The 23,731-nt window shown below is 41.6% G+C and overlaps 1 protein-coding gene across 1 annotated transcript in view; it reads right to left on the bottom strand.

Moving 5' to 3' along the window:
- Positions 1–23,731, bottom strand: part of LOC126183667 (uncharacterized) — a 313,457-nt gene that overhangs the window by 106,736 nt on the left and 182,990 nt on the right. Inside the window, exons 5-6 of the mRNA XM_049925820.1 lie at positions 21,090–21,173; positions 20,321–20,457 (exon numbers count right to left, since the gene is read on the bottom strand). Coding sequence (XP_049781777.1) covers positions 20,321–20,457; positions 21,090–21,173 — 221 coding nt within the window. The remainder of the gene's footprint in view (positions 1–20,320; positions 20,458–21,089; positions 21,174–23,731) is intronic.

Below are 23,731 nucleotides of genomic sequence, written 5' to 3'. Positions count from 1 at the left end.
CATACAAAGGCGAGCTAATCAGCTGCCTGGAATTGCTAGGAGGTAAGACGAATTTTATGTAGGGCTGAACACTGGTGGGTCCAGGTCTTAAGGCACAACGCAGCAATTCCGGCTTATGGCTAGGTGACTGATACGAGCATGTCCAAGTACAAAGACTAGCAGTGTCACTGGAAATGGGGAAAATCCCGAAGTTGGGAATTTGGATGCCTGTTACTTGCAAAGACCTTTGTGCAGCAGATGTTCCAAGCAATAATGGGCTTTGATACAAACTGAAAGATGGCTTCTTACGGCTCTCTGAGACACTATAACAATTTTCAACCAAGTATTAATGTAAATCTGAATACATATACAATCCCAGAAAGATGGCATGCATCCAATGACACAACGGTATTTCAAAACCTTTAAAATTACAGAAGTTAATATTTCATAGTAAATAAACATTTGGACAGTGAACCTCTGAATTAACAACTTTTAAACTCTTCAAGCAATTTCAGCTTACGATGTCTCAGATGATAGGACAATGTATTTTTGGTGGGGGATGGCCTTCAGCCAATGGAAGCTGAACACTAGGGGAGTCTACTGAAGACTGGGACTTCTCAAGTGAAGATCTCAAGGGAGCAATTTTGGACAATTCGTGGCGAGTTCTGGAAGAAGGCAGACCTCTCTAGAGTAATGTGTGCGATTCAGTTATATAGGTGCATGGCCGCTCCAATACTCTTAACTTTTGAAGGGAGTTAATATCTCAAGAGGTCTGAATGTGTTCCAAAGTAGGACTAACTTTTACCGCTTGGCTTATGTAACTAAGAACAGACAGAGTACGAGTTGTTATTCTTCATATTAAGTGTGTTAATTTGTGAATCATCACGTTGAGCTCTGAACTGTTTTGAGGCAGTGAATATTTCATGTATTGTGATTATTAAATAGACTTTGTTTTCATGTATCTTTGATGACTATTTGGTTTGGGGATTTTGCTACCATTCTTGTAACACTTTCAACATAACTCTACTGCTTATGATAAAGGTATTTGCTGTCTGCATTTTAACTGAATATCACAGGACTACTTCCCATTTATTTGAGATGTCATTTCTTGAATAAGCAATCTTCAACATACCTCTTGATCATCTACATCAATTACAGATATTAGAATAGAACCCTTTTTATTAAAGCACCTTTTTATCTGTTATTTTCTATTTCTGGGTATTTTGTTAATTCGTTAATTCACAATTGTAGCCGACGTATAGACGCTTTGACACAACATCACAGCTACAGGTCATTATTTGCAGTGAATTAGCAGCGCAACATGAAAGCAGATGTGCATTGATCGACCGTATGACTACATTGAGCAATTTTTTAAACAGAGCTTTGCATAGCCCCAGTACCTAAAGTAAGAGTACTTGCAGGTAAAGATGCAACTTGTTTGCTCATGTGGACTGCTGTTTGGAAAAGAGCTATGCAGCAGTAACCTTTAGGTGCCATTGCAGGGCCAATGCCAAAGAACTACAAAATATAAATTCCATCAGGAAATGGGAAATTATTTGTTTTCAACTCTTTCAGTTGCTTCCCAATGACAGGGATGCCTATTTCTATGTCCTCCATATGGGATCTGTGAGACAGACAACACAGTACATCTGTATGATACTGCTGTGTCAATGCTCTCTCAGATGAGAAATTTAAAACCTCTTTTTGTTGTCTTCTATTGCCAGGCCAGATTGGGCAATGAGTGACTGGATAGAAGCCTTCGACCCAATTAGAAATTTTATGTAGGACCAGAAGTTTCTCCATTTCTTGGCAAGACCTTTCATTAAGATATGACAGTGGAAGTTACTTCATTGGTACACTTTGTGTATCAATCTTCTTACATACATGCAAATTCCTACCAGCTTTTGCCTGTTGTCACTTCCATGTTCCTTTCTTACTTTTCTTACACAAGATGCAACAATCTCTGCTTATAGCATTTTACTAGTTTTACTAAAAACTGAGGTGGGTTTTTGCCATTCATAATCCACATAATAGGTAAATACTTCTCCTGGGCACAATTTACAATCAGTTCAAACTTTGCCCATAATTTTGCTACATCAATGTCATGGGAGTTAAATGATGTCCATTCATTCCTCATACTCCTTATCTGCTTTATCAGTCATAAAAACACTCAAATTTACTAACAGATTTATGAACTTGGCCAACCACTGTCACTATGATACCACAATTTATTAACGTCTCTATACTGTCACTGTCAATAAAGCCAGGCCTGTTTGCAGCTGCAAGACTGAAATATTTCCACATCATTTTGGCTGTGAAACTAGCTGCTGAAGAGTTTTGGAAAATGTGTTGAGAACTACTTCACAAGACTGTCTGTCTGTACCACCTGCAATGACTCCATTAGCATCCAGTCTATAATCGGTAGGTTAAAGTCACCTCTAACTGACATTGCAAGATTGGAGTACTTCCACACTACTGAGCATAGACTTTCTTTGAACTATTCTCTAATTGTTATGGTAGAATTGGGTGGCATGTAAAAACATCCGATGATTGAGTTGAGTTCACCTACAGCTGTCACTCATGTCCAGATAACTTCACAGTCAGACTCAATTTGAGCCTCTACAGACACAATTTTTTTTACTGCATTGAATACTCCCCCTCCTATGGTGTCCAACCTGTCTTTTCGATATATGTTCCATGCCTAATATATTTCTGAGCTTTCTTATTTGAGTTTCCTCCAGCTTGCAGTTCTGAGTATGATTTGACTGCAACAGCTTTCCTGGAGAGCAGTAAATTCAGAAATTTTGTTACAAATGCTTTAGCAATTTACTGTTATACTTTTGAGATTGAAGTGCCTTTATTTCATATGTAATCTGATTTTGCTCTCTGCATATTGCCTAATTAGGGTTCGTCAGAGGGCCTCAAATTATCACCTAACCTAAAAAAATCCGTTGTGCACTCCGCCAGTACTGTGCTACCCATGTAGTTGCTTCCTTTGTGTAGTGCACACCTGACATACCAAGAGGTGTCCTGAAATTCTCCACTCCATCATGATGGTTCAGAAAGCTGCAACCAAGTCTGACACAGAATTGACAGAACCTATGGCTGGGGCCCTCCTTCCAGCTCCAACCAAAAGGACCCCAGTCAGTTCTGGGTACAACACTGCACTCTGTGAGCGAGGCCAGTAGTCCTCACCATTTCCATCAGTCATCCATAGGAACTGAGAATGGCCTCAGAACTTAAGTGACAGATGCCTTCAGCCTGCACCCTTGATAGCCACAGGCATGGCTTCCTTCACATCTGGGATGAGGCCCCCTGCTGGACGTACCAAACATACGTTGGACTTCTTTCCAGGCCTGGACAGTATTTTGCTAAGGGGTTCCACAACATGCCTAACATTGGAGCTCCCGATAACTAGAAATGCCTCCTTTGTGTTCCTGCTCTGATACTTCGGAAGAAATGGCCACTTGCCTACTCACAGAAAGAAGGAAGGATGGAAAGAAAGAAAGAAAGAAAGCAAGAAAGAAAGAAAGAAAGAAAGAAAGAAAGAAAGCAAGAAAGCAAGAAAGCAAGAAGATACAGGTTTAATGTCCCATTTAAATTATGTGATGAGAGATGTGTCCACTTACAGGAGGCAAATAAGTTGTGATGAAAGCAACGAGCTCCCATAGCTGGTTAAACTTTATCATTAACTGGTCATGTGCATTAGAAGCAGAATAATGTCCTCAAGCTTATATGTAGCGCTTTCATGTACCTGTGCTGAAGTTACTCTGATTACTGTCACTAACATCATTAACTTTCTATTATACTAAACAATGATGATTATTCCCTTTTTAGCCCTTTGTTAGCATTCTTAACACTAATATTTTTTTAATTTTATTCGTTATGCCATGAATTCTTTAAAGAAATTATGATTTATTAATGATTAGTTTCTCTAACACTTTTGCTTCATTCTTTGTTCTCGTGATTATTTTATTGTTGTCACATTGTCCTTGTGATTAAGGCTCAGCTTTTTACACCATGTCTCCTACATTAAGAGAGAAAACTTATTTCATATTGCGAAATAAAATTGCGTTACGAGTTCCACATGATGAGATTATGATAATTAGTCTTGTTAATTGCTGTCATCATTAGGTCATTCAGCATGAAAATGTAAGAGTAAAAGAAGTGTAACAATGTTCATGGTGTTATTTTGATGATATTGAAGGATTATAGCACAGTACATTAAAGAAGAGAACCAACTTGGCATGTACCATTAGGAAAAATACCAGTTTTTATAGGTGTAATGCACAATGATCATTTTTCATCATGCATCAGAATGGTATACAGATATGTTTGCACCTATTAATTACCAGCTACAGATGCCACTGACTGAATGTAGAGGACTGAAATTATCATCTGCAGTTTCAATTATAGCATGAATAGCTATACATCTGTCTCTTATTGGTAACTAGTTATTTTTAATTTTACAGTATCACTTATTGCAACAAAGCAAATAATTGAATAATTGTCAATGTCATAGTCACAACATGTCATACATCCTCTACAGTTGTCAGAATTAATTATTTAAAATTTTAAATGTTTGCTCTTTGCTCTGCTTACACCTTCTATGTTCAGTTGGTAAACTGATGTTGGAGGTCCAGTCTTATGAAGTTGAGTGTCCTGAGAAGAAACTCTTCAGAGATATTTCCTCCATAATCTTTGAACTATCTTAAACAACTTCTCGGTCAGTCTCATCTTACCAGTTGTTGCTCGCTTAGGTGACACATGCAGCATAATAGATAGGTAATTCCTAAAGTGGTCCCCTAGCAACAATAGCTACCAGTACTTCCCAGTATTTCACCATCATCCGTAAGAAGATAAGCTTCATTGTTGAGCATGTGGACAAAATTAGAAAACAACTGACAATTACAAGTTCATTCAGAATTTCCATTATCAGAACCCCAACAACTTAGGTGAACAGCATACCAGTTGCTTCAACATGCAACACTCAGCCGCACGGGATTAGCCGAGCGGTCAAAGGCACTACAGTCATAGACTGTGCGGCTGGTCACGGCGGAGGTTCGAGTCCTCCCTCGGGCATGGGTGTGTGTGTTTGTCCTTAGGATAATTCAGGTTAAGTAGTGCGTAAGCTTAGGGACTGATGACCTTAGCAGTTAAGTCCCGTAAGATTTCACACACATTTGAACATTTGCAACACTCAATGGCAGGAGCAAACTTCCTTGATGCATCACCAACTAATTAAAACTCTCTGGGACTGATAAGCAGGCTTTCCTCCACCCCAACACTGGTACATACTGAACCGGATCAGTACTGACCAGGGCAGATGAGGAGCATTGTCAATGGGGATGGAAGTCCTCTCCTGAATGTGACCATGGTGCAGAGCAGCAAACTGTACATCATATAACATTTGAATCTTTCCTCAGTGCTTTCAAAGGGATCACAGAAGACATTGACAATCTGCCTGCAGAAGCTTGTGACAGGATTTTAAACCTGGACTATGAACCCATTATGAACTTTAGATTGTCTGTATATTTGTAGAAATATATATTTGCTGCTGCTGCTGCTGCTGTTGTTGTTTTTGTTGTCTGGTATTTCTCCTGTCATCATATGATGATAAATAAATAAATATTGCTGGCATCACATACAAATGACATAACAAATTAAACAAAGCATAAACTTCAGACCTTCAAGAAATGAGTACATAATGCAAATATTTAGTTAAAAAATATAGCACTACAGTAAAGAAGTAATACTTGGGCAGTCAACTAGATCAAATACAAGAGAGGAATAAGAGAAAATGGTATAATACAATGAACATTTAGTATGCATTATACTAGTACATCTAAAATGAATGAAAACCTGTTTTCCTAAAAACAGATGATTTAACATCTTGATTTTGTCATAGCAACCCCTTATCAGTTAGAGGGCCCACACAACAGGACAAGCTAGTTGAGCTGCCGACCTCCCTTCAAGAACTCAAATCAAAACATCGCCAGTGGATGTAAACATCAACAGACTTTCCACATACACATAGCAATACTTCATGAAAAGTCATGTGACAGAGATTCACCAATTCGAACTAATGTGACTATGTGTAGTGCTCCACCGAATCAGTGGTATAAGCATGCCAGCAGAGTCAGACTAGCAGTGTGTAGCAACAGCTAGGAGAGCTCCAGCCAGTACCTACACCGGCTCTAGCCTAGTAGGTACTTGCCGCAACCTTCAGTAGAAAGTTGTATTTTGTAGGGCGTAACACAACTTTGTAATTGTGTAGAGTAGTATTTCGGTTATTATTTCTTTTCATTGTCTTGTACTCTTATCTGGCTTTTGTCAGCACAAGAATTGTTGTGCTTCTTGCTGTTCTTGCGTTTGGAAATTAGTGTAAGCCAAGAAGGCAGTTTTAGTTAAATAAAGTGTGTTCAAACTTGATCATTAGTTCTTTTCTGCCGACTGCAGGACACTACAGTTTTGTTAATTCCTCAGTGTTATGTCTGTTTCTTCATAATGTGTGATGATAGTCATGTTCAAATTCCTTGTGATGGCATAAAGAATCTGTTAGTAGCGATTTGTAGTAAAAGTACATGGTAACACAAACTATAAAGGTTAATGATAAAAATTAATCTTTAAAATTCTTGATTAACACTTCATCTATGAAAGATAGGAAAAGAAATATTTAATACTTTCAAACTATGACATACCTTTGGCTGAATATGTGAGAGATGCATGCAAGAAAAAAACAATTATTATAAATAAAATCATCAGTTTGTGCTGTTGACCTAACAGACTCTACAGCGCTACACAACGTAAGTTGGAAAAGTACACTGAAGTGACAAAAATCACGGGATAGTGATATGAACAAATACAGATGGCTGTAGTATCGCATGCACAGGTATAAAAGGGGCAATGCATTGGTGGAGCTGTCACTTGTAATCAGAGGATTAATGTGAAAAGGTTTCCAATGTGATTATGGCTACATGATGGGAAATAAAAGACTTTGAACATGGAATGGTAGTTCGAGTTAGATGCATGTGACATTCCATTTCAGAAATCGTTAGGGAATACAATATTCTGAGATCCACAGTGTCAGCAGGGTGCTGAGAATACCAAAAGGAGCAGTCGCATGCTAACAGAGAAACAACACTGCGTGAAATAACCTCAGAAATCACTGTGGGATGTACGACAGACATATCCGCTACGACAGTGCAGTGAAATTTGGTGTTAATGGGATATGGCAGTAGATGACAGACAAGAGTGCCTTTGCTAACAGCACGACATCACCTGCAGCGCACCTCCTAGGCTCATGACCATATCGATTGGACCATAGACAGCTGGAAAATTGTGGCCTGGTCAGAGGAGTCTCTACTTCTGTTGGTAAGAGCTGATGGTAGTGTTCAAGTGTGGCTCAAACACTATGAAGCCATGAACCCAGGTTGTCAACAAGGCACAGTGCAAGTGGTTGGGGCTCCACAATGGTGCGGGCTGTGTTTACATGAAATTGATTGGGTCCTCTGGTCCTACTGGACCGATCACTGACTGGAAATGGTTATGTTCGTCTACCTGGACATCATTTGCAGCCACTCAGGGACCCAATGCTCAATTCAAGCAAATGATTTGGCCACCCATGCAAGATTTTTGGATATACCTGAGAGGGTAGTTCATGACAAAATCCTGCACCGGCAACACTTTCACAATTATGGACAGCTGTAGAGGCAGCATGGCTCAATATTTCTGCAGGGGACTTCCATTCCAACCACTTGTTGAGTCCATTCCACAATTAGTCATTGCACTATGCTGGGCAACAGGAGATCTGACACAATATTAGGCATTACCTCATGATTTTTGTCAACTCGGTGTATTCAAATTATCTCCCTTTTAGCCCTTAATAAATATATATTAGTTGATATCTATTAAGAACAATAATTATAGCATAAAATGTTATTGTCAAATTTTCACAGTAGTAACTGAATAGGGTGACACAGTATATCACAGAGGACTCAATGAGACAAGATAAATCAATCACATTTTCAATAATGGGAAAAGATCTCTACATCCTCTTAACATTGGTTGTATATGATATTTCAAATCTGAAACTGGTAACATTTCTGCAGGCCATTTCTTTTTTTTTTTTTTTTTTTTTTTTTTTTAAATTGCGTGATGAAAGTAATACTGGAGTGAGCGAGTGGCCATCATATATTACTGGGTAGTTATAATTGGACTGATGGTGGTCTGAGTGCTGCAGTTTGGGCTGTGTAAATCGGAGGATGCTGAAACATCATAGGTATGTTCTTTAAGTGGTGCACTCACAGAGTAGGATGAAAAAAAAATAGTTCTGCATTCTGCCACCAGGTGAAAATACAGCACTGTAATTATAGTGTGGGTGCAAGAAAAGAGGAGGCATGATGAAACAAATGGTAACAATGGTTCTGGCCACTTATTAAGATAGGGTCACAAGTTACAGCATGTGTTTAACATGTTCTTCTGATTCAGCAACATGCTGCCTCCATAACACAACACAGTCGACAGTTGCTCGCATCCAGTGTAATCAGAGCGATATGTCATCACACGCTATCTTTCAGATCAGGAAGAGTCTGTATACATCCCTGATAAACAGGATGTTACAGATATCCCCACAATCAGAAGTCACACAGATTTAGATCGGGAATCTGGAAGGCTACAAATAATGAAATTGCCCAGAGATGATGTGGTCATTTCTGAAGGTTTCTCAAAGCAAATCTTTCACCTAGCAAGCAACATGTGGTGCCACCCAAACTTGCATGAAAATAGTGGTGTGGACACAGTTGCGTTCTTGCGAAGCTGGCATCATGTGTTGCACAAGGAGGTTCTTATAATCTGCAGATGTCATTGTACATCTAACAGGCCATAAAAGTGTCACCTCCTTGAAGAAAAATGAACTCAGAATGGAGCTCTTGAAACCAGACCACAGAGTCACATAAACCGAGTGCACGACATGTGCCCCTATGTAAAAGTTCTGTGCATTCATGGCACCATGCACAGTAAAATGTGCCTTGTCATCCAAAGAATATTCCCTGGTCACACATAATCCACTTCCATGTATGCCAAAAAATGAAGGGCAAAGTCACAGCACTGTAACCCATCTTGGGGCCACATTCAGTGCACATTCTCAGTCTTATAGGGATACCAATGTAACATGTACCACAAACGCTTTCAAACTGTGAACCAGGGGAAAGACAATTCCTGTGACACAGCTTGAACACTGGCTACAGAAATTGTAGCAGGTGCTGCATGGCTGACTATAACTACAGCAACTTCGTCACCTGCCATGAGAATGGGCCACCTCCCACTCCCTGCTGCACCGTGTAGTTCAACTGATTCTTAGAATTTCTTCATCATATTCTTTAGCCCATTTACTGATATGGGGCCTTTTGCAGCTGTTTCTGTCAGTAACATTCCCACAATTCAGCACTGCTAGTCCCGCCGTTCTGATAAAACAACTTTACCAGCACCGTCTTAGCCATTGTGTTTCAACTTTCTTAACCCTTTACACCAACAGTCACTTCACAAAACAAAATCAATATGCATCACCAAGTAACAAGCAGCATACTGATGTCAAAACAGAACATATTTCACATTTTGACTGATCACAGCATAATATTTTCACCTGGTGGCAGAAAGTGGAATTACTAGTTTTTTCAGCATACTCTGTGAATGCACCGATTAATGAACATCATCCTATGATGTATACAACCTGCACTGCAACACTCTGAACACCATCAGTTTAATTATATAACAGCTCAGTACAATTCTGAAATCATAGTGCCATGCCAGTTGTTTGTTACTACTGTATGCACTTGGAAAAAGAATAACTCTTCTGGTTGATGCTGCCACCTACATATGTCCATCACTAGTGCCCGCACAAATCAAATTTTTAGATATTACTGCTGCTTTCATTAAGTAAACCTAATGATTGATTGTAAATGTCCAATTTTCATGGGGCACAACCAGTGACTAATGGTTCTAAGTAACCATATGGTGCAACTGTGATCTGATTTTAGCAGCAGTTCTCTTGGGCAGTACAGTGGCTGCTTGAATGATGAGACAGACCTGGTGTAGATTTTCTTGTAGCTGAAATCAAGAACTAACCCAATCACTGCACACCTGTCTCATTCTAACAACACGAACATTCATGTATAGTGACAATTACTAAACTCACATGATAAATGAATTTTTGACAAATCAATGCACTAACACTTGTAAAAATTAAACATTCATAAATAATTGTTAAAATAAACCAAACTCTGAGGACATGGGAACAGTATAATAAGTTACTAGATTACAATGAGATAGGGCACATGTAGATCCCGCACTGCCATCTACTTTATTACTGGGAACATTCATGAAGTGAGGAGTGTTCCGAATGTGAAGAGTCATGAATCAAGGTGGATACGTGAAATCAAATCCAAATATGCATCTTTTGTCTCAGCACACACACCAGCATATGAGAATCTTCAAACAGATCAGAATGATTTTAAACAGCATGTCACTATCAAGGTTGCAGTTGCGATTGTAGCAGATCATACACCTTCATGCAGAGAGCAAGTTTCATGCTGAAGCACTGCAATCGGAGAATAACTATCAGCTTTGACAGTCTGACATTATCTGCTGCAAGCCACTGTGTAGTTTCCCATTGCCCAGAAACCCCAACACCTGATATGGTAATGCACATGCCAACACCACCAGTAGTGTGCCGAATGACAACATACTGAGTTTTCAAATAAATTCAGCTTCAACTTGTTTCAAACAGATGGCCGTATTTGTATTCAAAGATACCATGGTGACCAAAATCTGGTGTGGTATATGTAAGTCTACTTTGAAAAACTTTACAAGTGTGAGTAGGACCTGCACTCTGAAGGTCCCATACAAACTTATTTTAGTATATGGGTAGTTCATCTGTATGTTTTGATGAGTGAGCTTGTGAGTGTGCCATAAATGGCCGTATCTTTTGACTGCATTGACTTAGAACAGTGATTCCCAGACATTTTGTCACTGTGTGCTACTTGACATATTTAGAAATTAGGGTGTTCCACTACAGCTTGTTTACATTCTAATGAATCCTGATGTGTTGGATGGAGGGAGGGAAGGAGGGAATATCAAATCAAATTGAACTTTGACATGAAATCAAACTTCAAAATTAGTAATTAATCAGTTTTGAAATTTTAATTCTGATGAAAGAACGAGCTCAACTTAACTCTCAATTCTCCTTCAACACTAGATCCATATTTACTTTTTATGTAGAATAACTCAGAAAACCCACTTTCACATTGGTGTAAGTAATAATAAACAGCAGTAAAGATTTTTCTTTATGGAAGCATTTTCCACTGAACTGTCACTAGTCATGTCGATGTAAGCTTCTTTCGTGATTACTACTTCTGGTACTTTCCCTAAAAATGTATTTCTTATCCAGTCATATTTTCTATAATCTTCAGGAAAGTACTTTGCACAATTTTTTGAAGAAATAATTGTGTAATAACATCTCTAACTAAATTTTTCATGGGAGCTAGTTCACTGTCTCCCACAAATGGTGCAAGAGTAGGAAATGCAAAAAAGTTATAGTTCAGTACCTGTGAACTAAAATGAGTCAACTTTCTTTTGAAAGATGATATTTCAATATCTGTTAAGAGAGCTGTTGTGCCTCATCCTTGTAGGCTCATATTCAAAATGTGATTCATGCCTGTCAAAGGAATCAGCTAGATAGGCCAATCTTAATAACCACTGATCATTAGCAAAACATTTCTTCATGACATTGTTTTGTCACTAAGAAACATAAAAACCTCAGCCTCACTCCAAATATTCAGTTTAAAATATTGCTACGAGGGCCATCTTACTTCAGTATGTAGAAGCAAACTTTTAAATTTACCTTTCACTTCTTCACACAATAGTGTGAATAGCCATGAATTTAGTGTCATTGCCCTGATTGATTAATTGAGAAAGTACGGGACCAAATGGCAACGTCATCAGTCCCGCGATTCCAAAGTGGGTTACATAAGAAAGTGGGTCTGCTAAAAGTGGATGGAGTCAGTCAGAGAAGTCAAATTATAAAAGAATGAACATTAAACACACATAGTGAAGCATAGAAGGTGAGATGAAATCTAAAAACTGTAAGAATGGGGGACGGTCATGGGGTCACAGACCGTGAAGACTGCAGAAGGAGTCCCAACCACAACCAACCAGCCCCTGCTCCAAGACTGAAGGAGAACCTTATGTCTGGAAATAAAAACCACTTTCACAGAGGAAACTGAGGACCAGGTCAACCATCTGTGGACCATCTGCTAATAATAAATGTAAGGAAGCAGGAAGGCTATACTTAGCATGAAGGGTCGAAAGAAGGGGACATGCCACCACTACATGAGATATCGTCAGTCTGGTGCGACAACCACATTGTGGGGGTGTTCATTACAGAGGAGGAAACAATGGGTGAGCCGGGTATGGCCAATGCATAAATGGCATAAAACAGTGGACTCCTTCCGAGTGGGGCGGAAAGAAGTGTCCCAAACTGCAGTAGACTCCTTGATTGTGTGGAGTTTATTACTATGAGCAGTAGCGCCCCAGATGGCATTCCACTGATGGGCAAAGAGAGATTTGATGTAGATTTACATATCTGTAGCTGGAATTGTGAAAGGAAATGGGAGGTAATTATCTCCTTCTCTTGCGAAAGGGTCAGCCAATTCATTCCCTGGGACTCACATGACTTGGGACCCAGAGAAAGATGACTGAACAGGCGGCATGCTCAAGGGCAGAGAGAAGGTCATGGATGGCAGAGACCAAGGGGTGATGAGAGTAGCATCGATTGATAGCCTGCAAGCTGCTCATGGAGTGGTCTAGGCACTGTTCAGGTGGGGGTATGGGAGGAAAGACACAGTGTGCAGTCCAGCGAGTGCAGATGGAGATCCCAGCAGAGGGTAGTAAGACGCATGCCAGCCGGCAATCCCACCCATGGGCGGGTTTTAGGAGGGAGACATCCCCCTCAATGGTGAAGAGCAAAGGGTACACAGGGTGGTCAGGGAATTGGCGAATGGCGACTGCATAAGAAACAAGGAGTTGGAACTGTTAGATGTGTAGAGGGAGAATCCCTGCTTCTGTGAGGAGACTATCAACAGGACTACTGCGAAAGGCACCAATAGCCAGATGCACCCCACAACAATGGACAGGGTCAAGGAGTTTCAAAGTGGAAGGAGCTGCTGAGCCATAAACCCGACAACCATAATCGAGTCTGGACAAGAACAAAGCACGGTAAAGATGGAGAAGAGTGGAATGGTCTGCACCCCAAGATGTGTGGGCCAGGAGGTGGAGAGCATTAAGCTTCCACAGGCATGTCTTTAGGTGGCGTATGTGGGGCTGCCATGTCAGCTTGTTATCAAAAATAAGTCCCAAGAAACGGGACTGCGTTACAACATCGAGGAGCTGGTTGACTAAATAAAGTTCTGGATCAGGGTGTACTGTGGATTGACGACAAAAATGCATAACCCACGATTTGGAGGGGAAAACTGGAAGTCATGGGCGGTGGCCCACACAGAGGCCTGGATGGCACCTGGGAGCTGGCGCTCAGCAGACGCCACCGAGTGGGAGCTGCACCAGATGCAAAAATTGTCAACACACAACGCTGGGGTAACCAAAGACCCAACAGAGGTCATAAGCCCATTTATGGCAATGAGGAAGAATGTGACACTTAGCACAGAACCCTGTGGGATACCATTCTCCTGAATCTGAGGGGTGCTGAGTGAAGTGCCAACTCAAACCGGGAAGAGTTGGTAAGATAAAAATCGGAAGGGGACCATGGAAGCCCCAGTCATGGAGGGTAACTAAAATGTGATGGCACTAAGCCATGTCATACGCCTTATGCAGGTGAAAGAAAACTGCCACAAGGTTCCGGCGGTGAGTAAAAACATGTCGGATGGTAGATTCCAATTGGGAGTAAATGGTCAGTAAGAGATCGCCCTGCCCGGGAGCTACACTGATATGGTGACAAAAGGCCGCAAGATTAGAGTACCCAACATAATCTGGAGTTGACCATCCTTTCGAGCAGTTTACAAAGCACATTCTTAAGGATAATGGGGTGGTAGCTGTCAAGAGACATTGGGTTTTTCCCAGGCTTAAGGACGGGGACAACTATACTGTCTCACCATTGTGACGGAAAATCACCCGTGAGCCAGATGTGATTGAAAACCCTGAGGAGCTGTTGCCACTGGGGAATGTCCAAGTGTTGAATCATCTGATTACGTATGGAATCTGGCCCTGTGGCTGTGTCTTGTGAACAGCTAAGAGCCTGCACCAATTCCCATTCAGCAAAAGTTGCATTATAGGGCTCAACGTGGTGCAGGATGAAATGGAGGGGGTCTGTTCAACTCTGCGTTTCTGCTGGAGAAAGGCAGGAGGATAGGAAGCGGATGATGATGCCATCACGAAGTGTGTCGCTAGGTGTTCCGTGAGAACCAATGGATCAGTGCACAGAGCTTCTTGGAGGTTCACACCCTGGACAGTTGACTGTTGCTGACAGCCCAGAACGTTAGAGCTTTGAGCAAACCTGCGAGAAAAAGGCATACATCCCCAGGGAAGAAACATAGGGCTCCCACCATTCCTTTTTAGTCTGCTTAATAAGGTAATGAGCCTTAGCTTGGAGACGCTTAAAAGTGAGGAGGTTGGTCTGGGAGGAATGCCGCTTAAATTGCTGCAGTGCCCGTTGGCGGTCCTGGACAGTGGCTGTGACATCCTTGATCCACCACAGTACCGGCCGATGATGAGGGGGCCCTGTGGATAGGGGAACAGCAGTGCCTGCAGCATGAAGAAGAAAGGCAGAGATGCCTTGCATGACTACATCAATGGAATTTGAGAGGAAGGTGTCAAAGCAGACAGCAGAAACGTATAGAGGCCAATTGGTCCTGCAGAACGCTCAATGTGGGGGCCTGTCTGCCTGGTTGCAGCAGGTGAATGAGAGTGTCACTGGAAAGTGGTCACTAGAACAAAGGTCATCATGGGATGATGAAAGTAGGGAAGCCACGAGGGCAGGGGAGGAGATCATGAGATCGATAGCAGAGAAGGTCCCATGAGTGGCACTGAAGTGCACAGGGGAACCATCATTGAGGAGACACAAATCAAAGTCTATGATAAGTTGATCAATTAGGATACCCTGACCCATTGAAGTGACACTCCCCCACAGTGGATGGTGTGCACTGAAATCACCAATGAGAAGAAACGGGGTGTGATTTGCTGGATTAAGGTAGATAGTGCAACATAAGCAACTGGCTGACCTGGAGGAAGGTAGACATTGCAAAGGGTGATTGCTGGAGTCGTCTTCACTCTAACAGCTATTGCCTCAGAGGTGGTACGTAGGGGGATCCAGTCACTAACGACATTGGAGCAAACCAAAGTGCAGACTCCACCAGATGTTATCCCAGGGCCAGCACGGTTCCAACAGAATGCCCAATAACCACAGAAAGTTGGAGAGTGGTCATCGCGGAAATGTGTTTCTTGGAGAACAAGACAGAACACAAAATAAGAGGAGACAAGATGTTGCAGGTAGGTGACGATAGTATCTGTTGAAGTTCCACTGGATAATTGTGTGGCATGAGTCCAAGGTAGGCATGAAGGAGCAGAGGAGTAGTTGTCACTGACAAGGATGGGATGACATCGATAAGTAAGATGACAGATTCAGGTTGCGAAAGGGGAGTTGGTATCTCCGGGGGCACCATGAGATTTATGTTTCTTCTTCTTCTTCTTCTTCTTCTTCTTCTTCTCTTTCTGAGGTGGAGGAGGACAGGACACAGGGGGAGTACAGGTGTCTGCAAGGTCAGGGAGCGAAAGAGAGTGGCCAACCTTGGGGCACACACATGGGGTGCACACACGGTGCGCCTCATAGCCGAGTGGTGGTGAGAGTCTTCTGGCCTGAGAGACACCATAGAGAGGGTTCCTGGGAGGGAGCCCGATCACCGGCACATGCCAAAGAAGGGTGGGCATTTCTTCGGCTGGGGAGGGAGAGCGACTCCGTGACGGGAGAGCGTGCGAACTGCAGGGGAGGTTGAGGGAAGAGTGGGGCGGGGCTGGGGTAAGGACGAGGGAGGAGGGAACAAAGTAACAGAGGCAAAAGTGGAAGATAGTGACACCAGATGGTGTCTCTCATACTTTTGGTGAGCCTCAACGTAAGGCAGGCGATCCACGGACTTGTATTCTTGTATCTTCTTTTCTCTCTTCTTTTCTCAGGCAATCCAGTGAGCGAGGGGAGTGGTAGTCAGCACAGTTGACACACACGGGCAGCAGAACAAAAGGGCTTCCCTCATAGACTGGGTGGCCACAGTCACCACACAAGGGGTCTGCTGTACAGCAGGAAGACACATGCCGAAAACACAAGCACCGAAAGCACCGCATAGGTGGAGGGATGTACAGCTTCACGTCACATCTGTAGCACATAACCTTGACATTCTCTGGGATGGCATCATCCTTGAAAGCCAGAATGAAGGTGACCGTAGCAGTGCGGTTGTCTTTGCGACCCTTCTGCACACGTTGAACAAAATGAATGCCACACCACTCCAGATTAGCCTGGAGTTCCTCATCAGTTTGCAGGATGAGGTCCCTATGAAAAATTACTCCCTGGACCATACTCAGAGACTGGTGAGGAGTGATAGACACTGGGACATTGCTAAGATGCTCACAGGCAAGAAGAGCTGCAGATTGGGTGGCAGAAGGAGCTTTGATCAACAGGGAGCCCGACCGCATCTTACTAAGAGACTCCACTTCACCAAACTTGTCCTTGATATTTTCCATGAAAAACAATGGCTTTGTGGCACTGAATGTGTCCCCATCCATACTAGTACAGACGAGGTAACGGGGAAAGGGTTTCATCCCAAGACGGCAAGCCTGACCCCCCTCCCATGGTGTAGCTAGGGAAGGGAAGGTTGTCAGGACACACACACACACACACACACACACACACACACACACACACACACACACACACACACACAAAAAAAAAAAAAAAAAAAAAAAAAAAAAAGTGGCTCTGAGCACTATGGGACTTAAAATCTGAGGTCATCAGTCCCCTAGAACTTAGAACTACTTAAACACTTAAACCTAACTAACCTAAGGACATCACACACATCCATGCCCAAGGCAGGATTCGAACCTGCGACTGTAGCAGTCGCGCGATTCCAGACTGTAGTGCCTAAACCGCTCGGCCACTCCGGCTGGCTTGCCAGGTCACATGAAGTAGCTTTCAAGGATCCCTCACCATTCAAAGAGATGGCTGTTTGAGAACAGCCAGATTTTTGCAGCTTGATACACTTCATGTGCCAAGCATCCGCCCTGATACCACCCACTCTGACCACGGACTCTCCCCATGGGCACCACCCAGCCACAGCAAGGGCCATCTGGCACGGCGGCTGTTGTTGGGTGTTCTGATGCTCATTGAAGATAAGCAACCACTCCTTGGCATACATGGGGAGGGAACAGCTCAGTTACCAGTAGTGTGATCCCTGTGTTGTAAGGAAGCTCAGCCATATGGGTACATAACAGCACCACCACACGAACTGCCTACACATGCTGGTGACCTAGCAGGGTGGAAGGGGGCTAGAGTGGGAAGGGAGAGGGGAATGAAGGGGGGAGAGGAATCCATACTGTAGATGCTAGGGAAGAAGTCCTTCCCCATATGGCTCATACTAAAAACAGGAAAGTTTGAAGCGCAGGTTAAACCCCAAGTGGGGTCCCCAACGCAAAAAAAAAAAAAAAAAACAGGCAAAAGGAACAAAATTGCAACCACTACAGGAAATCAGGTGGATAGCCAGGTCAACATAAATCAGAGCACCAACAGAGGGGAAAGGAGGTGGCAACAGGGAAGGAGCAAGGATAGAGAGGAATGGGGCAGGGTGAAGGAAATGCTGCCACAGAATGAAGAATGGGTGGAAATAGCTCAGGGCTCGGTGTACGCCATGCATGAACTCACAAAAGAACTGTGAGCCCCTGGGATGATGGTTATGTGTTGGTTTAGGAGTTTTTAGTGCATCCTTGGAGGCAGAAGGAACTCCCTGGATTAAAAACTGCTTCATGGTTAACTTGACACACAGTCACATATAAATTACAGGATGAAGTTGAACTTCACATGACAATTATACAATGAAGAGCCAAAGAAACTGGTACACCTGCCTAATATCATGTAGGGCTCCCACAAGCACACAGAAGTGCTGCAACATGATGTGGCATGGACTTGACTAATGTCTGATGTAGTGCTGAAGGAAATTGACACCATGAATCCTGCAGGACTGTCCATAAATCTGTAGAGTATAAGGGGATGGAGATCTCTTTTGAATAGCACATTGTAAGGCATCCCAGATATGCTCAATAATGTTCATGCCTGGGGAATTGGTGGCTAGCAGAAGTGTTTAAACTCAGAGCGTGCCTGGGGCCATTCTGTAGCAATTCTGGATGTGTGGGTGTGTTGCACTGTACTGCTGGAATTGCCTCAAGTCTGTCGGAATGCGCACTTGACATGAATGGATGCAGGTAATCAGACAGGATGCTTATGTACATGTCACCTGTCAGGATTGTACCTAGACGTATCAGGTGTGCCATATCACTCCAGTTACACATTCTCCACACCATTAGAGCCTCTACCAGCTTGAACAGTCCCCTGCTGACATGCAGGGGCCATGGATTCATAAGGTTGTCTACATACCTGTACACGTCCATCCACTCGATACAATTTGAAACAAGACTCAACCAACCGTGCAACATGTTTCCAGTCATCAACAGTCCAATGTCAGTGTTGGTGGGTCCAGGCGAGGTGTAAAGCTTTGTGTTGTGTGGTTATAAAGGGTACACGAGTGGGCCTTCGGCTCTGAAAGCCCATATAGGTGATGTTTTGTTGAATGGTTTCCACGCTAACATTTACCGATGGCCCAGCACTGAAATCTGCAGCAATTTGCGAAAGTGTTGCCTTCTGTCACACTGAATGATCCTCTCCAGTCATCACTGGTTTCATTCTTCACTGTACACTTGTGAAATGGTCATACAGGAAAATACCCACTTCATAACTACCTCGGAGATGCTGTGTCCCATCGTTCATGCACCGACAAAACACCTTGTTCAAACTCACTTAAATCTTGATAACCTGTCACTGTAGCAGCAGTAACCAATCCAACAACTGCGCCAAACACTTGTCGTATATAGGCATTGCCGACTGCAGCACCGTATTCTGCCTGTTTACATATATCTGTATTTGAATATGTATGCCTATGCCAGTTTCTTTAGCACTTCAGTGTAGTAGTTAAGAATCAGCTCATTGTAATACACACACACACACACACTGGTTCCTGATGCAAGCTGTCTTCGTATCATGCCATCATTTAAAGTAGTGTCCAACAAAACAACGACAGCAGCATACCATTCACTGTGTAAAGACTACTCGAGTGCTACACACTGGTACACTGTGTAAGTTGGTAGCAGTTGCAAACCAACATGAAACCTTTCAAAAACCACTGACAAGACTCAACCACAAATACCGATAATGACAAAATGAGATCAATCATTCCTGGCCAATGCAGCAATGACTAATGAAGGGAGAGATGGAGAGAATACAATCCAACATTCCTGTGTCCTGTGTACAATCCAGTACAAACATTCTGTGGTAAAGCCATTTTCTTTAACATTATACAGATGCTATTTTTATTCATCAGTTTCCTCACTACTGTTTGTAGGATAATAGCCTTACTTAGATCAGTACATTTCCCTTTAGATGTATGTATACCATCTGAAATGTTCTTGCATACCACCAGTGGTACTGTCAAGAACCCTTGACTTAAAAGTTTAATTTTTTTTACACCGCCAAGAGACTGTGGACATTAGTATTTGACATACATTTCAACTTTATACATCTAACCATCCTAGAGAAAGAAACATGTTAACACGTGAATGGAGAGAGGGACAACAAAATGATCCTGCAAGGGTTCCTTCCATTTAATTTCGACTGAGGTATAGACTCACAGTAACTATACTACTGCTCTTCTAGTCATCTGGATTTTATCATGTATACTGGTCTTTGCACCGTGCAGAAGCTGTCAATAGCAGTTAAAAACTCTTAAACTTTACATGGAACAAATACAATATTTGAAGTCAGCAAGGAAAGGGAAATCCATTACGGAACATGTGTAACCCACAATTATAGTTACAGAGAAAACATCACAAATGACTGACCCATCATAAATAAGGCTGTTCACAATAAAAGTTGTGATTTAAAGCAGTGAAGTAGGGGAAAAACTGCAAGATGTGCTGTAAGTAATTATCACACTAATTGATCACAAGATTGACAAAAACTTACCGGGAAGAATTCTTTTCATAATTAGCATTCTGACGATCCATTTCATACATTTCAGCTTTTGGAGATTGTTGTCGCAATACTGGGGTTTCCAAGTGTTCATCAGCATCTACATGGTTATTATGTATTCTTGTATTTCCCTGCATTCATAAATAATTCAGTTAAAAAGTTTGAGGGCTGGGACTAGATCTGTGAGAGCAACTGGAAAGGACTACTTGGAGAATAATGGGAAGGGCCAGGATAACGCAAAGTGTCAAGGAAAGTGAGTATGGGTAAAAAACAGGATAGTGAAGGGCAGGAGATGTAGACAGAGAGACAGAGGCGGAGGTGCTTATGACTGTGACTCAGACTTTGAGGAGGTGTCAAGAACAAAATTGACAGATTTATCTCAGTGAAGATATATCACGATAAAATTGTTATGCAATCTACCCAATTACAAATAGTTATCCTTTTTGTGCTTAATTTCATTGTTCAGATAGCACCATACACATTCCAAGTGAAGTGGTGGATACAAAAATATACTAACATATGCTACATGAATTTTGAGAACTTTTACATAATTGTCAATTAAAGCACAACATTATACAATAAATGTAACTGCAGACAACAGAGTAGACATCATTCAACAGTAATACATGGAAAGAGTACTTCAAAAGCCCCAAAACAATGTGAAAAATTACATTCTTTGTTTTAAGTGCAATTTAATTCCACACAGAACAAAATTAATCCATGGCAAAAATACAGGAGGAGAGGGAGGAAAAATCATATTTACCTGTCGCATGTGACACCTGTTTTCCATTAATTCTGGTTCTTCATAGGGTTCATAGTAACGATCATCCAGTTCTTGGTTGGGTCCCTGTGAAAAGAAAGAGAGAGCAAATTTTCCTAGAAAAAATGATGACTTGAGACAGGAGCTATGTTTAAAATGCAATGTAAAAGGTTCATAAATGAATAGTTCAAGACATAACTATCATAAGCAAGGACACAATATGACTGACACAGAGGTCAAGGTAAACAAAAAGCAGCTTTCTGCACAAGCAGTGCACATATTTGTTTGACTAATGAAAGGCATGGGAAGTTTAATTTCACCTAGTCCAAATGAGCATTACAAAAAAGCTGGCTACATATGTAAAGACATTAACAGGTGCCAATTAATAATACTGTATTGAAACAACAACAGGACTGGAAGAAAGGGGTCACAGCAATGACAAAAAAAAAGCATAAAAAAAGGACCACAGCAAGAAAACGGATCTTGAAAGAAATAAAGATAAAGAGGTGGTTTGAGACCATAAAAAATTGTTGCAACAACAGAAAAACAGGGTCACAAACCAAAGCAGTAGGGTTGCACACAAAAAAAGCACACTAATAAGAAAAATAGGATCACACTAACAAGAAAAAGTATATTTTTACCATAATACACAGCTCGACAAAAAGTGAAGGGGAAGAGCTAATGAGATGAAACTTCACATGTATGTATAAGATTCACAGATGACATGATGATTCTTGCAGAATATTAACAGAGACTGATTTAAATGCTGAATGACCTGAATGAAGTCTGTGTAACATATGCTACAAAAATAAAAAAGAAGAAAACAAAAGGCATGGTTATAGGCTTACAGGAAAGAGTGGAGTATAAGTTAGGGATAGAAACTGTATAACAAGTGAGAGCATTCAAGTATCTGGGAAGCTGCATTACTGAAAATATACAGTGTGAACAGAACATCAAAGTCAGAATGGTGCTGGGGAAAGAGGCACTTCAAAAGCAGGAAAGACTCTTAAGTAATGATTTGAACACAGACTTATGGAAGCAACTAGTGAAATGCCTGATATGGAGTGTGGCCCTGTGTGGAGCAGAAATATGGACTTTGAGAAAGCATGACAAGAGAAGAATTGAAGACTGTAAAATGTGGATATGGTGCATAACGGACGTCAACTAGACAAAGTCAGGAATGAGAAGATACTGAGAAGAGTGGGAGAAGATCGGAAGATGTTGCTGACATCGATGAATAAGAAGGTAAACTGGGTAGAACACAATCTGAGGTGAGACTTCCTTCTAGTAGAGGCAACTGAAGATTTTATTCTAGGGAAGAGAGGGAAGGGCAGAAGAAGATATCAAGTGCTGGATGGTATCAGTAGACCACAAGCAGAGTACCAAACAAAGAGGAAAGTAGAGGGCAGAGAAGCATGGAGGATTATGAAGTCTAAACCTGCTGAAAGGCAGATAACCTAATGATGATAAGAATCACAGGTGATAGTCCTGCAATATGAAAATGTCTCTCCCACTATTGGTCCCAGTTTAAGGTTAGGACGTGTGGACAATCACTTGCCTTAGGCTCTGATTATAATTTCTGTGGTAGGATGGCATAGGATGCCACTTTAGCCTATCTTGGCAAGGACTTTTTGTGCTATGAAGTTTACTACATGGAAAATGACATAGTCACAATAGCTTTCAAGGTTTACAAAACTCATCTACTACTTTTAGTGCCTCATTTCCTAATATACACTGTTGCAGAAACAATAAAAAAATCACGCCAAATTTAAACGAATGCAAACTTTCCAAGTTTGGTGATCTTTTACAGAAGTTTGAAATTTAATGTGGACTTCGATGTGAGATGCCTATAATAGTTTCCACATTGAAACTTTATATCAAAAGTGCTGCAGAAAATCCAAAGAGATTCTGGTCATACATAAAGTATGCCAGCAGCAAGACACAATCAATGCCTTCTCAGCGCAATAGCAAAGGAAGTACTACCAATGACAGTGCTGCTAAAGCAGAGTTACTAAACACAGCCTTCCAAAATTCCTTCACCAAAGAAGATGAAGTAAATATTCCAGAATTTGAATCAAGAACAGCTGCCAACATGAGTAACTTAGAAGTAGATATTCTTGGAGTAGTGAAGCAATTTAAATCACATAATAAAAGCAAGTCTTCCAGTCCAGACTGTATACCAATTAGGAACCTTTCCGAGAATGCTGATGCAACAGCTCCATACTTAACAATCGTATACAACAACTCGCTCTATGAAAGATCTGTACCCAAAGACTGGAAAGTTGCATAGGTCACACCAATGTTGAAGAAAGGCAGTAGGAGTAATCCTCTACATTACAGGCCCACATCATGAACATCAATACGCAGCAGGACTTTGGAACATTTATTGTGCTAGAACACTGTGAATTACCTCGAAGAGAATAGTTTATCACTGCACAGTCAACATGGACTTAGAAAACATCAGTCTTGTGAGACACAACTAGCTCTTTGCCCACACGAAGTTGAGTGCTATTGACAAGGGTTTTCAAACTGTTTCCATATTTTTAGATTTCCAGAAGGCTTTTGACACTCTACCTCACAAGTGGTTTGCAGTCAGATTGTGTGCTTATGGAATATCATCTCAGTTATATGACTGGATTTGGGAT

The sequence above is a fragment of the Schistocerca cancellata genome, chromosome 4 (assembly GCF_023864275.1).
Source record: "Schistocerca cancellata isolate TAMUIC-IGC-003103 chromosome 4, iqSchCanc2.1, whole genome shotgun sequence".
In the NCBI taxonomy this organism is placed as follows: Eukaryota; Metazoa; Arthropoda; class Insecta; order Orthoptera; family Acrididae; genus Schistocerca; species Schistocerca cancellata.
The sequence above is the reverse complement of the archived record's forward strand: the minus strand, read 5'-3'. Positions and strand labels throughout refer to the sequence as shown.